This window comes from Leptodactylus fuscus, chromosome 8, assembly GCF_031893055.1.
Source record: "Leptodactylus fuscus isolate aLepFus1 chromosome 8, aLepFus1.hap2, whole genome shotgun sequence".
NCBI lineage: Eukaryota > Metazoa > Chordata > Amphibia > Anura > Leptodactylidae > Leptodactylus > Leptodactylus fuscus.
Window position 1 is genome coordinate 66,834,535 of NC_134272.1, and position 16,585 is coordinate 66,851,119.

The 16,585-nt window shown below is 41.6% G+C and overlaps 1 protein-coding gene across 1 annotated transcript; it reads right to left on the reverse strand.

The window, feature by feature from the left end:
- Positions 1 to 324: 324 nt before the first annotated feature.
- On the reverse strand, positions 325 to 14,795 carry LOC142216286 (putative methyltransferase DDB_G0268948). The gene is made up of 7 exons (XM_075284013.1): positions 14,733 to 14,795; positions 14,311 to 14,437; positions 12,890 to 13,053; positions 12,601 to 12,814; positions 12,317 to 12,420; positions 2,886 to 3,023; positions 325 to 412 (listed from the first exon to the last, which is right to left on the reverse strand). The coding sequence occupies exons 2-7, from the start codon at positions 14,419 to 14,421 to the stop codon at positions 325 to 327; spliced, it is 819 nt and encodes a 272-aa protein (XP_075140114.1). The 5' UTR covers positions 14,422 to 14,437; positions 14,733 to 14,795.
- Positions 14,796 to 16,585: the final 1,790 nt, after the last annotated feature.

The following is a 16,585-nucleotide window of genomic DNA, read 5'->3' on the forward strand; positions in this document are numbered from 1 at the left end:
GTACATACAGTAACTCACCCTTATAGTCTACAGTATATACAGTGTACAATGTAGAATGAGTGTTCAGTAATGTTAATAGAATAAAGGAGACTACAACAGAATTTCATACTTTGAACTGTCCTATGTGAATGAATTCAGGTCTGCAGACATGTCCAGAATCCATAAGTCACAAGTACAAATGAGAGACCCCAGTGGTGCTATTTGTGTGCAAACATAACTGAAAAAAACAAAACAAAAGATCTCCATTTTTATTCTAGTCATTCACATGGTTAATATTTTGCTGAATTTTCAACTGACAGAAATCCCCCCACATTGGTTTCCATTTTACTCCTTACATGCCAGGACACAATAATATTTCATGCAAAAATTTAGCACAGCAGAATCGGCTTCTTCTCCCACAATCTTTAAAAACCTGGAACAATAGAGAGTAATGGTTGTTATGGAATAGAATTTTAAAAAGCAATATCAACTAAATTTTGAAAAAAATGAACATCATTGTCTTACTCTTACGTGGTCTGTAGCACAAGATATGATCTGCATGTACACACATGGACATAATTGTTGGTATCCCTCATTTAATGAAAGAAAAACCCAAAGTGATCACAGAAATATCTTGAATCTGACAAAAGTAATAATGTATAAAAAATTGTTGACAAGCCACAAAGCATATGGGAGAATGTCCTATGGAGAGAAGAGTCAAAAATCTAACTTTTTGGCAAGGCACCTCAGCTCTATGTTTACATATGCATATCTTGAAAAGAACACTGTCCCTACTGTGAAACATGGAGGAGGCTCTGTTATGTCCTCGGGCTGCTTTGTTGCATCTGGCACAGGGTGTCTTGAATCTGTGCAGGGTACAATGAAATCTCAAGACTATCAAGGGATTCTAGAGAGAAATTTTCTGCCCAGTGTCAGAAAGCTTGGTCTCAGTCACAGGTCATGGGTCTTGTAACAAGCTAATGACCCAAAACACACAGCTAAAAACACCCAAGAATGGCTAAGGGGAAAACATTGGACTATTCTGAAGTGGCCATCTATGAGCCCTGACCTAAATCCTATAGAGAATCTTTGGAAGGAGCTGAAACATGCCGTCTCGAAAAGGCACCTTCAAACCCGAGACAACTGGAGCAGTTTGCTCATGAGGAGTGGCCCAAATATACCTCCTGAGAGGTACAGAAGTCTCATTGAAAGTTACAGGAATCGTTTAATTGCAGTGATTGCCGAGTATAAGCCGAATTTTTCAGCACAGTTTTTGTGCTGAAAAAGCCCCCGGCTTATACTCGAGTCAAGCAAAAAAAATAAAATAAATAAATAAATTTTGTTTTTTTTTTGGGGGGGGTCTATAACCAGCTACAATAGTAATGTATAGAATCTCCTAAAAAAAAGTGAAAGAACAAAAAAGAACTTTCACAGCCTGGCTGACTGGAATCAAAACTAATATAATTTAAAATGTAACTTATATTCTTTGCCACATAGGCTAAAAACGTCCACGAACAATATACAAATATAACACCCGTGTAGGTTACAATTGCCGATTAGGATAGACAATTCCCTCCCTCAGCAAATGTATAGCTCTATTATATGTGTCAGTGCAGGTTAGAGGTAGAAACACTAACATGACAATATATGTCATAAATCATAATTCCACCTATACCTGTTTAGTGGCTACAAGCTTTCGGATTCACTGACTCATCATATGGTATATTTATGAGCCGTATTAACTATGTAACAATTGGCTCAGGTGAAATAAGAAGAGCATATCAGTTCAATTAAAATCAGTGTTTTTTGTAGATAACATGGAGTAAACGACACTGCCTTAATGTTCAGAGACAACACCAATATGATATTCTAGCGATAATAAATTAATATCGCTGCTGCCTCTAATTCAACTTATTCCTACATACACCGCCCTAATATTGCAACTGTGATCTAGTATATCTCGTATTTAGCGAGTGTAGCCTATTTCCAGCTATAACACTCTAGATGTCACAATGCGTTTAGCAGTAGCAGTAGGCGGCAGTGTCGTTAAACTCCTATTTCATAATAAACGCCCCACAGGCAACCGGATCCCACATAACACATCTAGAGTGTTATAGAGTGTTATAGCTGGAAATAGGGTGTACTAAGTTCTATGGAGTACAGAGCATTAAAAACATAAAAAAAAGTTTTTAATGGTAGAATTCCTTAAAAAAAATCTAAAACTCTTAAAAATGGATTTCATCAGTATGTTCTGATACTCATATTTTCTTTGTAGCTTTCAGTGCAAAGTGGAGCTGTGTGAGGGCTCTTTTTGCAGGCTGAGCTGTAGTTTTTATTGGTACCATTGGTACTATTTTTACCTCACACATATTTTTAATTGAGGCTGAACCGCACAAACCTCAGTGCCCCATTACTTACCCAACCGCAATGTTGTTGAGAAGAGTTTCAGCTCCAGCCTCATGGAAACGGCGTATCTCTGAGCTACACTGTTTTCATGACTCTATAGACCAGTGAACTATGTAATTTCCAAAACTGGTATTCACTACTATGGGAGTTACATAAACAGTGTAGCTCAGGAACGACATTGCCTGACCATAGCTGAACGTCTTTTAAGCAAAGTCACAGTCTGGTAAGTAGACGGCCACGGAGGGTGGGGGCTCATTTTAGAGAAAGGTGCAGGTCTCGGAGGTGGGATCTGCATCTTCCAGACATATATGGCATAATCTGTGGATGTACTTTAAATCTCTTTCATGGGAAAACTCCCTTAACCTAAATGATTGCTTTATATATACATGTACATTATAATGGGAAAATACATTATTTTGTGAAAAAAAAAAAAGTTTAAAAAATTCTTCATTTCAAAATCATGATGGTAGATTCACAATACGGTGTCATTTATACTGTACTTTTCTTGGGTCGTTTTGAAAAACTCTTCTGCTTTTAAGGCATCCTTCTCCATGAATGCCTGGAACATGTAGCATGCACGAATAAACCTCATTATGTCCGAAATGGACATTGGACTTGTCACTGGTATATTAGGTATCCTGTAAGAAAAATATAGTCATGCATTTCAGCATCATATTTTTAATTTTAAATAGTGAAGTTAAGTAAATTAACAAGTAAAGAGAACTAAAGGGGTAAGTGTATACGGATATATTTGTTTAGGCAGTGCATTAGAGCAGAAAATTTGAGCACTGTAGTGCAGCACATTTGTATAGTCTAGCTAATAAAATATGGCCATAGTAACCTCAAATGTATAAAATATATAAAACACATTTTTATTGCAAAACTTTGTTGATCAGCAAGTGCTAGAACAGGCCTGTCTTACAAACAAACATATTCCTTCACTTATTTATTGAGATGGGTGGATTTGTTCTCAAGATTTGTTTTGTGTTCGGCGGATCGGATCCTTGGTTCTTTTCAAGATAAACAAGTTCAGAATAAACCGCCCTTTAAACTGGCTTAACCGGTTAAGGACCAGGCCCAGAAGTACATTAAGGACCGGGCCTCTTTTTTCAAAACTGACATGTGTCACTTTAAATGGCAATAACTTTGAGACGCTTTAACTTACACAAGTGATTTTGAAATTGTTTTTTCGTAACACATTATACTTCATGTTAGTGGTAAACACTAATCAATATTTTTGTATTTATTTATAAAAAAAACTAGCAAATTTGATGGAAATTTGGAAAAAATTGCAATTTTCAAAATGTGAAATTCTCTGCTTTTCAGGCAGATAGTCATACCATCCAAATACATGAATAAATATTATCTCCCATATCTCTGCTTTATATCGGCATCATCTTTTGATCGTCTTTTAATTCATTTTGGATGTTACAAGGCTTACAAGTGTAACAGCGATTTTCCAGATTTACAAGAAAATTCCTCAAACTAATTTTTTAGGGAACACTTCAGTTCTGAAAGGAATTATAAAGGCCTATATAATAGAAACCCCCATAAATCACCCCATTTTCAAAACTACACCCCTCAAATTATTCAAAACAGCATTTGGGATGTTTGTTAACCCTTTAAGCATTTCATAAGAATAAAAATAATATGGAGGTCAAATTTAGACATTTCATTTTTTTTTCACTAATACATTCATTTAGACCTAAAATTAACACATTCACAAAGGGTTAAAGGAGAAAATGCATCTCACATTTTGTTATGCAATTTCTCCCGTGCACAGAAATACCCCACATGTGGGTGTAAACTGATTTTTGGGCACACGGCAGTGCACGAAAGGGAAGGAGTGACACTGGGTGTTTGAACAGCATATTTTGCTGGAATAATTTTCAGGCACCATGTCACATTTGCAGAGCCCTTAGCGTACCAAAACAATGGAAACCCCCCAAAAGTGACCCCATTTTAGAATCTACACCCCTCACGGAATTCATCAAGGGGTATAGTGAGCATTTAGACCGTACAGTTGTTTCACAGATTTTACTAACATTGGAATGTGTAAAAGAAAAATTACTAAAATGTCACTTTATCCCCAAAGTTTTCATTTTCACAAGGGGTTAAAGGAGTAAAAGCCCCCCAAAGTTTGTTAAACAATTTATCCTGAACACGGCAATACCCCATATGTGGCCATAATCTGCTGTATGGGAACATGGCGGGGCTCAGAATGGAAGGAGCACTATTTTGCTTTTGGATGGCAGATTTTGCTGGAATAATTTTTAGGTGCCATGTCGCATTTGCAGAGCCCCTAGAGAACCAATACAGTGGAAAACCCCTAAAAGTGACCCCATTTTGGAAACTACACCCCCCACAAAACATATCAAAGGGTAGAGTGAGCATTTTGACCCTACAGCTGTTTCACAGATTTTATTAACATTGGGACATGAAAATGAAAATTTACTTTTTTTCCAACAAACTGTCAATTTAGCCCCAAATTTTTCATTTTCACAAGAGGATAAAGGAAAAAAAAGCTCCCTAAAGTTCGTTACACAATTTCTCCTGAACACAGAAATGCCCCATATGTGGTCATAATCTGCTGTATGGGAACATGGCGGGGCTCAGAATGGAAAGAGCGCTATTTGGCTTTTGAAGGGCAGATTTTGCTGGAATATTTTTCAGGTGCCATGTCGCATTTGCAGAGCCCCTAGTGTACCAATAAAGTGGAAACCCCCTAAAAGTGACCCCATTTTGGAAACTACACCCCTCATAGAATTTATCTAGGGGTTTGGTGAGCATTTTGGCCTCACAGCTGATTCACAGATTTTATTAACAAATGGACATAAAAATGAAAAATTACTTTTTTTTTCCAATAATCGTCCATTTAGCGCCATATTTTTAATTTTGCAAGTAGCTGAAGAATTAAAAGCCCCCCAGAGTTTGTTACACAATTTCTTCTTAACACGGCAATACCCCATATGTGGCCATAATCTGCTGTATGGGTATACGGTGGGGCTCAGAATGGAAAGAGCGCTATTTGGCTTTTAGAAAGCAGAAGTGGCTGGAATAGTTCTCAGGTGTCATGTCGCATTAGCTGAGCCCCTAAAGTATCAATACAATGGAAACCCCCCATTGTGACCCCATTTTAGAAACTACACAGGTGACAGTAAACTGGAATTCACCAAGAAGTGACCCCATTTTGTAGGGACACTTTTAGGGCCTCTGCAAATGTGACGTGGTGTCCAAAAACAAAGAATATAAATCTGCACTCCAAAAGCACATATCGCTCCTTCACATCTGCGCCCTGCTGGGTACCCAAATAGCGGTGTATGCCCACATGTATGACACTGGTGTACCCCGGATAACGGACTTAATGCCATATGTGGGTATAAATGGCTGTTTGGGCACAGCCGGGCACAGAAGGGAAGGAGCGCTATTTTGGTTTTTGGAGCACAGTTTGGTTTTAGGACACCATGCCACTTTTGCAAAGCCCCTGAATTGTCAATGAAGTGGAATCCGCAGACATGTCACCCCATTTTGGACACTAGCCCACTCATGGGATTTATCAAGTGGTGTAGCGAGCATTTTTCACCCTTGAGTGTTGCATTTATTTAGTTTCCAGAAATGAAATCACAGCTGATAATGAGAAGTTAAAAATGAAAAATTTCCAGTGATTCGCCATTTTAGTGCCCGATATGTTGTGCCCAACTTATGTCAGCAGAGACACTCCATAAACTGGTAAGCGGGTATCCCGGGCACAACAGCTTTTAGAGCGTTCATCTCTGATACAAGGCAGGCACAACATATTACGCACTGAAATGACATATTCCTGGAAAAATTGTCATTTTCACCTCTCACAATCAGCTTCGTATTCATTTATGGATAATAAGTTATAGCAACACTTGGGGGTTACAAATGCTCTCTGTACCCCTGGAGAAATCCTTCAGGGGTGTAGTTTCCAAAATAAGGTCACATATCAGGGGATTCCACTTTACTGGCGTTTCAGATCTACAAAAGTGTCATGGCATCCAAAAACCAAACCGTCTGTGCTCCAAAAACCCAATAACCCTTCTTCCCTTTTGCGTCCAGCTGTGCCCTAATATCAGTTTATACCCACATATGACATTACGTCCGATATAACGGGTACACCAGTGTCATACATGTGGCATAAACTGCAGTTTGGGCGCACAGCAGGGCGCAGAAGCGAAGGAGCGCAATGCGGCTTTTGGAGTACAGATTTTGATGTTTGGTATCTGGACGCCATGTCATGTTTGTAGAGCCTGTAGGGTACCAGAAAAGTGGATTCCCCAAAGGAGTGACCCCATTTTGAAAACTGCACCCCTCAAAGAATGTATCAGGGGGTGTAGTGAGGATTAGTATGCCAGATGTGACTGCACAGCGGATGGTGAAGAGGGAACATATAAGCGGTGCGGAGGACATTGCAGACACCAAATTCCCTACTATGTCCCAGTAGCTCCTATGATTGGGGGAGTCACTCTGGGGGTCACTTTGGGGGTCACTTCTGGTGTTTTTTCGCTCATAAGCTGTAAATCTGGGGTGTCCCCTGATATCCGCTCACACAGCTTATATATTCCCTACCTGCTGCAGCCAGTTGTGTTCTAATAATTTGGCGATTTTTGGGGGGTTTTGCCTTGACATTGCGATGTACATTGAGATGTATTTTGTAATGACACCATCTTTGGGTGCCTACAACTTACTGATTACATTTTATTAACTCTTTCTTGCTGGATTTAAAAAAAAAAAAATCAATCCTGCATTGAGTTTTACATTTTAAATTTTTCGCCATGCAGCGTACAGCATAAGTAACATGTGTCCTTTATTCTGCGGGTCGGTACGGTTACGGCGATACCTCATTTATGTTATTTTTTTATGCGATACTAAGTCTGCAGAACAAAAACACATATGGGGACATAAATCAATGTTTTTTGCATCGCCATCTTCTGAGAGACGTAACATTTTTATTTTTCGGTTGACAGTGTTGGTTGAGGGCTTATTTTTTGCGGGAAAATGTGCGCTTTTTATTGGCACTGTTGTGGGGTGAATATGACTTTTTGATCACTTTTTATAGCATATTTTCTAGGATGAGATGGCAAAAAAATCATTATTTCCGGCGAGTTTTTTCCGTTTTTTTTTTCCGACGTTCACCGTGTACATTAAATACTATTTCAGTTTTATTGTACAGGTTGTTACGGACGCGGCGATACCAAATATGCATTGCTTTTTTTAATTTTTAGTGCTTTTTTTTATATAATTCATTTTGTATAGAAAAAAGGGATTTTTGGACTTTAGAACTTTATTACTTTTTTCATACACTTTTTTTTTTTTTTTTAACTTTTTTTTTTACTTTTTCATGTGTCCCTTTAGGACACTTGAATCAGTTGATGCTTTGATGAAAGCATCAGCTGATTCAGCACAGTAGCAGACAGGACACGAGCAGGACATGAGCCTGCTCGTGTCCTGTAAGCTGCAGAGGAAGTGAGACACATCGCTCACTTCCTCCACCGCCTGGCAGGATCACCAGGTATGTGGGGGCTCCGGTAGTCTGGGGTCACTGGCCAGACCCCAGACTACCTTCTACTGACATCGGCACCCCCCGATCTCGCCGCGGGGGTGCCGATCGGGTTAACTTGTCGGCGGATCCCTTTCGATCGCGCCGTGATGTTTGACGGCGCGATCGAAAGGGTTAACATGTCCAGTCGGACTCAGTTCCGACTGGACGTTATTGAGGAAGGGGTTAGGTGTTAGTAACACCTAACCCCTGTCCCCCCCGCACCCCTCCCCCCGCCAGAAAGGTACCTAAAGGCCGGACGTATTTCGGCAATAGTCCGGTCTTTAGGTACCAGCACATGAGGCCGTAAATTTACGTACGGCGGTCCTCATGTGGTTAAAATAGTATAGAATCCTTTTAGGGCTCTTAAAAAAGAAAAAAGCTAATGGTAAGCAGGGGATACAAAAAGAGTTTAACCATACACTGCGCCCATGGTCTCTGACACATGGTGATACAAAGGAGGGGCAGCTTTCGTAGAGAAATAATAGCGACTAGATATCCACCAAGGGTGAGTGCATGCCATCAGTTGTCAAAACGCAGTGGAATCCACTAAGTGGTACAGCAGCGACTGCACCGCCAGTAGCTTGAACAGGTGTGAGTTAAGTTCCACAACTGCCAGATGACTAGCCACAAATTGCTATCTCCTAGTCACACATTTCCTTATGGTTCACTAACATTGGCATTATGGGAAAAATATGCAAATCTGTTTTCCAAGATGTAAATAGGAAAACAGTACCTCTGTTTGCTGCCCTCTAGGGGTAGACCCCCTTAAACATCTGGTATATTGATTTGGCTAATCATAGCAACAAAGGCTTGTTGAAAAAATTGGTCATGATGTGTAAGGGGGTTACCCCTAGAGGGCAGCAAACAGAGGCCATACAGTGACCCAGTAGCAGACTGTGGAGATTGCAGCAGCCTTAGGAGGCTAATGGAAGAAAAAAAAAAAAAAAAAAAGCTAGCGGCACCCATTGAAGTCAATGGGAGGATTTTTTCAGCATGGAAAATTCAGCGCCAAATAAAGCGCCATTTTCCTCCGTGTGAATGGACCCTTACAGGTACACAGGGATTATTTGTTATTTTACCAGGATTTTAGATTATATTTGGAACTAAGGCTATGTAACGGGATTAGCTCAGGGATCGTCGTCTCCACAGATAGACGAGCACTTTTTGGCACAAAAATGAAAGTCCAGTCCAGCCAAATGTGGTGCAACTGGCCGCAACCAGTTTTATTAGAAGTTATGCAGGAAAACAAAACAAATACAATACAAAATAAAATCCTAGCCGTCCGGCTTCTACCTACAACACAGGTCACCTAACTATGAGAGCTGGGCCTTCTGCACAGCTCCCTAAACCAGTGGCGTAACTAGGAATGGCGGGGCCCGTGGCGAACTTTTGACATGGGGCCCCCCGACACCGAAGATCTCGACCGAGTCCCTCCTACGCATTCCTGCGCGCTCTATTATGACCAATAGTGGCCCCTGCACACAGTATTATGTCCCATAGTGTCCCTGCACACAGTATTATACCCCATAGTGGCCCCTGCACACAGTATTATACCCCATAGTGGCCCCTGCACACAGTATTATGCCCCATAGTGGCCCCTGCACACAGTATTATGTCCCATAGTGACCCCTGCACACAGTATTATACCCCATAGTGGCCCCTGCACACAGTATTATACCCCATAGTGGCCCCTGCACACAGTATTATACCCCATAATGGCCCCTGCACACAGTATTATGTCCCATAGTGGCCCCTGCACACAGTATTATGCTCCATAGTGGCCCCTGCACACCGTATTATGTCCCATAGTGGCCCCTGCACACAGTATTATGTCCCTTAGAGGCCCCTGCACACAGTATTATGTCCCCATAGTGGCCCCTGCACACAGTATTATGTCCCATAGTGGCCCCTGCACACAGTATTATGTCCTATAGTGGCCCCTGCACACCGTATTATGTCCCATAGTGGCCCCTGCACACAGTATTATGTCCCTTAGAGGCCCCTGCACACAGTATTATGTCCAAATAGTGGCCCCTGCACACAGTATTATGTCCCCATAGTGGCCCCTGCACACAGTATTATATCCCATAGTGGCCCCTGCACACAGTATTATGTCCCTTAGAGGCCCCTGCACATCGTATTATACCCAATAGTGGCCCCTGCATACAGTATTATGTCCCATAGTGCCCCTGCACACAGTATTATGTCCCATAGTGGCCCCTACAGGACTAAATACTGTCACGTCACCCACTGACCACTATACCAGGACAATTGTGGATAAAAAATCTGGTCATGTGCATTACAATTTAGTAACTCCATGTGCCTCATATTAATAGCAGTTAACCCCATCATGATCCTCACATTAACCCTTGTGTACCTCACATAAGAGTTACTGATATGTGAGAGACATGGAGGTAATAATAAAGTATCTTCATTACTATTACCCCCAAATGTCTCACATATCAGTAACTCTTATGGTGAGGCAAACAGGGGTTAATGTGAGGGACATGATAGGGCTAACTGCTATTAATATGAGGCACATGGAGTTACAAAAACAAAAATAATCACCCCAAATGCCTGATATTAATAAGTAACCCCAGTACGTACCTGTGTATCTTTAGTTTCATTTTCCTTCTTCCTTTCTTCCTCTACAGTGCAGAAGGGCAGGATCTCGGCAGGGATAAGCCCCGCCTCCTCCTCTCATTGGTGGGCAGAGGACAGGCAGAGAAAGGGAGGGGGGAGAGAGGGGGGAACTTCCTGAAGTGCTGACAGGAGCTAGAGCTGCAGCTCCTGTGTCTCAGCCGTTGCTGCAGCTTCGGGGCCCCCTGTTGGTGGAAAGTATTCCACCAACAGGGGGCCCCGATCATTATACTCGGGGGTCCGAAAAGACCCCCGAGAATAATGATAGCAGCGGTAGCAGCTGTCACCGGGTCCCTAATGTCCCGGGCCCTGTGGCAGCTGCCTCTGCTGCCTCCGTGGTAGTTACGCCACTGCCCTAAACACAAAATACAGCAGTATTACTCACAGGTGAATTTCCAGGAGCAGAGAGATCCATATACCTGTGGGCTGTCTGCCATTTTATACACATCCTTCAGGAATTAAACCCTCACATCTCAAAGCCTGGAATGGCTGAATGGAGTAGAGACACCAATACTCCCTGCTCAAGCACTTTGCCCCTGGCCTTGTCACATATACTGTATCTTGGACTAACTACGTTGGGGATGAGTGCTTGACTATCTCGGCATATATTCCTAGTGGATATTTTTGAGTACCCACCTTAATATACCCCACTTTTCCTGACCACTATTTCTATTTTTTAGTTCACTATTATTTGTATTATTATTTTAACTAATTCTAATAAAGGTTTCTATTTTTAATAAGTCCTATTATAGGCAGTGACTCTATTTCTAGTGACTCCGGCCTCTTAATAATTCTGGTACATCTCGTTAGATCTTGTGTACCAGAAATGAAACCTATGCCAGCATAGGGAAGATATACCGTATATACTCGAGTATAAGCCGACCCCCCTAACTTTACCACAAAAAACTTGGAAAACTTATTGACTCGAGTATAAGCCTAGGGGGGAAATGTAGCAGCTACTGGAAAATTTTGAAAATTAAAATGGTCGGAGTTTTGGGGTGCAGTAGGTGCTGGGAAAGGGGAGGGGGTGTTTTGGTTGTCTGTCTGCCCCTTCAATGAGCTTGGGGACTGTTTTTTCTTCCCCCACTTGGAATTCAGTCTGGCTGAATATAGGGTATCTGCAGTGCTCCTATTAACCCCTTCCCGACAGAACATGAGCACTGTAGATACCCTATATTCAGTAGACCGGGCACTGTCAGACACAGGGATACCTAATGTGTATGTGTTTCACAGTCATTTTCTACTTCTGTATCTATTCTAGGGAAAGGAGGGATTTAGAACTTTTATTTTTTTATTTTTTTAAATCTTCTTTTTTCTTTTTTTTGCACTATTTTATGGGAGATTCTATACATTAATATTGTGGCTGGTCATAGACCCCCCCCCCCCCCTCCTTAAAAAAAGAAAAAAAAAATTATTATTTTTTTTTTTTTTGCTGACTCGAGTATAAGCCGAGGGGGGCTTTTTCAGCAAAAAAACTGGGCTGAAAAATTCGGATTATACTCGAGTATATACGGTAGATTTGGTCAGTTTTCTGTCACAAGTAAATCTGTCAGGCTGAGGTGCAAAATTTTTGGTGCAAAACAACCAAGCACCAAAAATGTTTGTCACTTTTAAAGGGATCCTATCATTCAGATCAAATTTCTTGTCCCTAACACGTAGGAATAGCTTTAAGAAAGGCAGCTTAATGGCCCCCATGTATATCAAAAAGTTGTTCTTGCTGTCACTTACCACTCCTTGTCTTTCAGCGGTACAGCCTCGAATAGCTCTTGATATTGATCAAACATGTGCTTGTGGACCCTTTTATCTAGGTATTGATACAATATTTCCCGTACCTGACAGTCATTAAAAATATATAACATAAATTACTATTTTACTTTTAATTACTGTGCTGTCCAGAAACAACTTAAAAAAAATGATGTTTGTCACTGGATGTGCAGGTTATTGTATTGTTACTGTTATCTCATTATGTATTGTATTCATATAATGTATTAGTAATCTTAAAATTGTCTTACCTCTGACATTACTGCATTTAGCTCATGTGACAAGTCCTTGTATTCAATATCAATGGTCGGATAAAAAGAATGCAAAGCCAAGCATCCTTTTGTCTTCAGTACTCGACCGGCTTCACTGGCAAATTTGTCAAAAGTGAACCAATGAGCAGCAAGACCCGCAGTCACCAGGTCCACAGAAGCCTCTTTCAGGGGCAACTTCTCAGCTGGGGCCACCCTATAAACCGAGAGGAGAGGTGATTTCTAGAGGAAGTAATGTCACATAATGCCATGTAGATTGAGTAGGACTCACATGTATGACACATTGTCTGCTGAATTATACTGTTTAGCCACATTTATTTGTGATTCACTAATGTCTATTCCCAAGACCTTTGTGAAGTGAGGAGCAAGGGGAATAGTGTAACGTCCAGTCCCACAGCCAACATCCACCGCCGTTTCAAGAGTTTGTCCATTTGTCTAGGAGGAAGGGCAGAGAGCATTTAATAAAAACAGAAATTCTTGCCTTGTGCAATATTTCCTTTTTTTAGTTTTAAAATCTTAAAGGGGTATTCTCATCTCAAGGATCATATTCAGATTTGTAGCTTAAGTTACAGCCCTGTTAAATCCTCTCATTTCTTCTTGGTGGGACGTCCTCCTTCCCTTGCGATGTTCCGCCTCCACCTTCCTTTATTCATGCATTCATGCATGCATAAAAATTGTGCCGTAGTGCTACTGCTACATGCTCCGGCACCATTTTTGTGTAGGCAAATGCGCAACCGTACTGTGCATGCACGGGATTTCGCTGAAACCCGCCATGAGTCCATTGCCTTGGGATAACCTTGGACTCTGATCTATCACACATCCGAACCCTCAACACCTCCTGCCGCCTCCAACTCAAGAACATCCATTGAATCCACTTCTTCTTCACCCCTGAAACTACAAAGATACTAGTCCATGCCCTCATAATCTCCTGCTTAGATTACTGTAATACCCTTCTCCATGGACTCCCAGCGAATAACCTCACTCTTCTCCAGTCCACTCTAAACTCTGCTGCTTACTTCATACATCTCTCCCCTATCGGCTGCTCCCCTCTGCCAATCTCTTCACTGGCTACCTGTTGCCCAGCGAATAGAGTTCAAGTTACCAATGCTGACATACAAAGCCATCCACAACCTGTGCCCTCCATGTATCTCTGACCTAATCTCCTGCTACCTGCCCACACGAATCTCTGATCTTCCAAAAACCTCCTACTCCGCTCTGCTCTTATCCACTCTTCACATAACCATCTCCAGGATTTCTCCTGTGTGTCCTCCACACTCTGTAACTCATTACCAAAACTTTACTGAGAATTTGCCAAAAATCTGCATCAGATCCACCATAAATCCATTACACATAGATTTTCCAGCCAATTTTGTGTGAATTTCATGGTGAAAATTTGCATCTATTCTGTAGTAAAATGGGACAGCACTGCAGTTCCCACACCAGTTTGTACAGTGAGTGAGCAGCACAGCTCCTGGACTCTAAACCATCTGAGAATCTGTGCCGTGCTGTCTTAGTACAGCTGATCTGCAGGGGTCCTAGTTATTGGATCCCTGCAAATCTAAAACTGATGATCTATTCTAAGGATAGGCCATCAATTGTAGAAACCTCTTTAACGCCCCCAAGTAGGCTGTGTACTTAAAGGGTAAAAATGGATTCTTTTAACCAATAAAAAAAATTGTATTTTATACTTACTTTCTTTTTTACGTAGGATAAAATCAATTGAACAATTTTATTGGAGGCTGGAATCATACCCTTCTGGTATATTGATGAGAATGATGTCTTGTAGAACAGCTGAGCTGCCATGGTATATGGCTTTCTCCTATTGATGTGAGAAATCAGTCAAATGAATAGAAAACACTAAGTATCGAAATATATTCACTCTCTCATGCTCTGTTTTTGTTCTCTCTTTTCTATTTGTCTATTGTGCTTTCTCACACATACTAAGTGTTCTCTATAAAACTATTACAATGAGTTTATAAACAGACGTACGTCTTGAGGCATCAGATCTGTGTCTTCGAGCATTGCTCTACACCAAGTAGAAAACCATTTTATGGGGTTAGTGGTCCAGGTCTGGTTTGGAGTCTTAAGTTGCTACTACTTGAGTACTGACTTACTTGCAAGGCTGATAACGTAGTCAGGAGGAAGCCAGTGGTCGATGCACAAGATGAACGTCAGTATTGGAGGAGGCTGAGAGCTCAATAATCTCACAAGGTAGGAAGGGCAAGGCTGGGTTTATATAGGAAGTTCAATCAGAGAACAGGGTGGAGCAATCCAGAGAGGTGGGAACTGAAACTAAAAGTACTCGGAACTGTCCAGGAAGCTGAATCGCTCAGTTGGAAGAACTGCAGCCTGGGACACTGTAGTCCCTGGGTTCAAGTCCTGACAACCTGCTTTATTGAGCATGAGATCATTACAGAACCACAAGTGAAAGTAAAACCCTATGGAATACCTAAGGCCCGTAGGCAGATTGTTTCAGAAGAGGTACAGAGGATGTTGTCCTTGGGAGTAATTGAAGTGTCCGAGAGTACCTGGTCTTGTCTGATTGTACTGATTCCCAAACCTAATGGAACTTGGTGCTTTTCTAAAGATTTCAGGAAGCTTAATGAGACTTCAAAAATGAATGCCTACCCTATGCCGCAGGTAGATGAGCTCATTGAAAAGTTGGGTCCAGCTATAAGGTATATAACTAAGGTATATAACTACCTTAGATCTTACAAAGGGGTATTAGCAGATATCTCTGGCTAAAACTGCCAAGGAGAAAACTGTATTTACTACCCCTGACAGTTGTTTCCATTATGTTAGAATGCCATTTGGTCTGAAGGGAGCTCCTGCCACCTTCCAGAGGGCAATGGATACCATCCTTGCCCCACACAAGGAATATGGAACAGTCTACCTAGATGATATTGTAAATTTCAGTCTAGACTGGAACAGCCATTTGAACAAAGTTCAGGTTGTTTTAGATGCTCTTAAGAAAACATGATTAACAGCCAACCCAGAAAAATGTGCCATGGGTATGGAACAGGATAGGGATTTAGGCTATGTGGTAGGAAGCAGCTTGATTAAACACCAAAATAATAAAGTGGATGCCATACAAAGCTGCCTTCGCTCACTCACAAAAAAACAGGTAAGAGGGTTTTTTTTAGGAATCGTGGGGTATTACTGGTGATTTCTTCTCAGTTTTGCTAGTATGGCAACACCATCATCCGACCTCACTAAGGGAACAAAATCGGTGATCACCCGAGACAGAGACGGCTTTTCAGAGTCTTAAAAAAGCCCTTTGTAGACAGCCAGTCTTAATAGCACCAGACTTCTCGAAAGATTTTATAGCACAAACAAATGCCTCAAAGGATAGCTGTATTGTCACAATAGGGGGAGGAACATCAAATAATGAGTATTTAAAGGAATCCTATCATTGAAACTCATTTTTTTTTCTGCCTAACACATAGGAATAGCCTTAAGAAAGACTATTCTTCTCCTACCTTTAGATGTCTTCTCCGCCGTGCCGTTTGGTATATAATCCAGTTTTCATCTGTATGCAAATGAGCTCTCTCACAGCACTGTGGGCAGGCCCCAGCACTCAAACAGCACTGGGGGCATCTCCAATGCTGCGAGAGAACTCTCCAGCACTGCCTCCATCTCCATTCAGTAACGGGGTCATCACGCATCTTCTTCCGGCTGAGGCTTCAAATTTCTAGGCCACAGGCCTAGGGCATAGCTGACTGCGCATGCCCGCCGGCCACAAGAAAATGGCCGCTTATACAGTATTGTAAGTGGCCGTTTTCTTGTGGCCGGCAGGCATGCACAGTCGGCTGCCCGAGGCCTAGAAGTTTGAAGCCATCACTGGAAGAAGATGTGAAGAAGACCCGTTCTTGAAAATGATGGAGGAGGCACTGGAGAGTTCTCTTGCAGCATTGGGGAAGCCCGCAGTGCTGTTTGACCCTGAAGACCGCCCCCAGTGCTGCGAGAG

Excerpts from the sequence above, each read along its gene's own strand:
- LOC142216286 (XM_075284013.1), bottom strand. The coding sequence starts at position 14,421 with ATGGCAGCTCAGCTGTTCTACAAGACATCATTCTCATCAATATACCAG. Across the intron at positions 13,054-14,310 it reads TATCCTACGTAAAAAAGAAA|ACAAATGGACAAACTCTTGA; the intron begins GTAAGTATAAAA and ends CCTTCCTCCTAG. Across the intron at positions 413-2,885 it reads TTCAAAACGACCCAAGAAAA|GTTTTTAAAGATTGTGGGAG; the intron begins GTACAGTATAAA and ends CTATTGTTCCAG.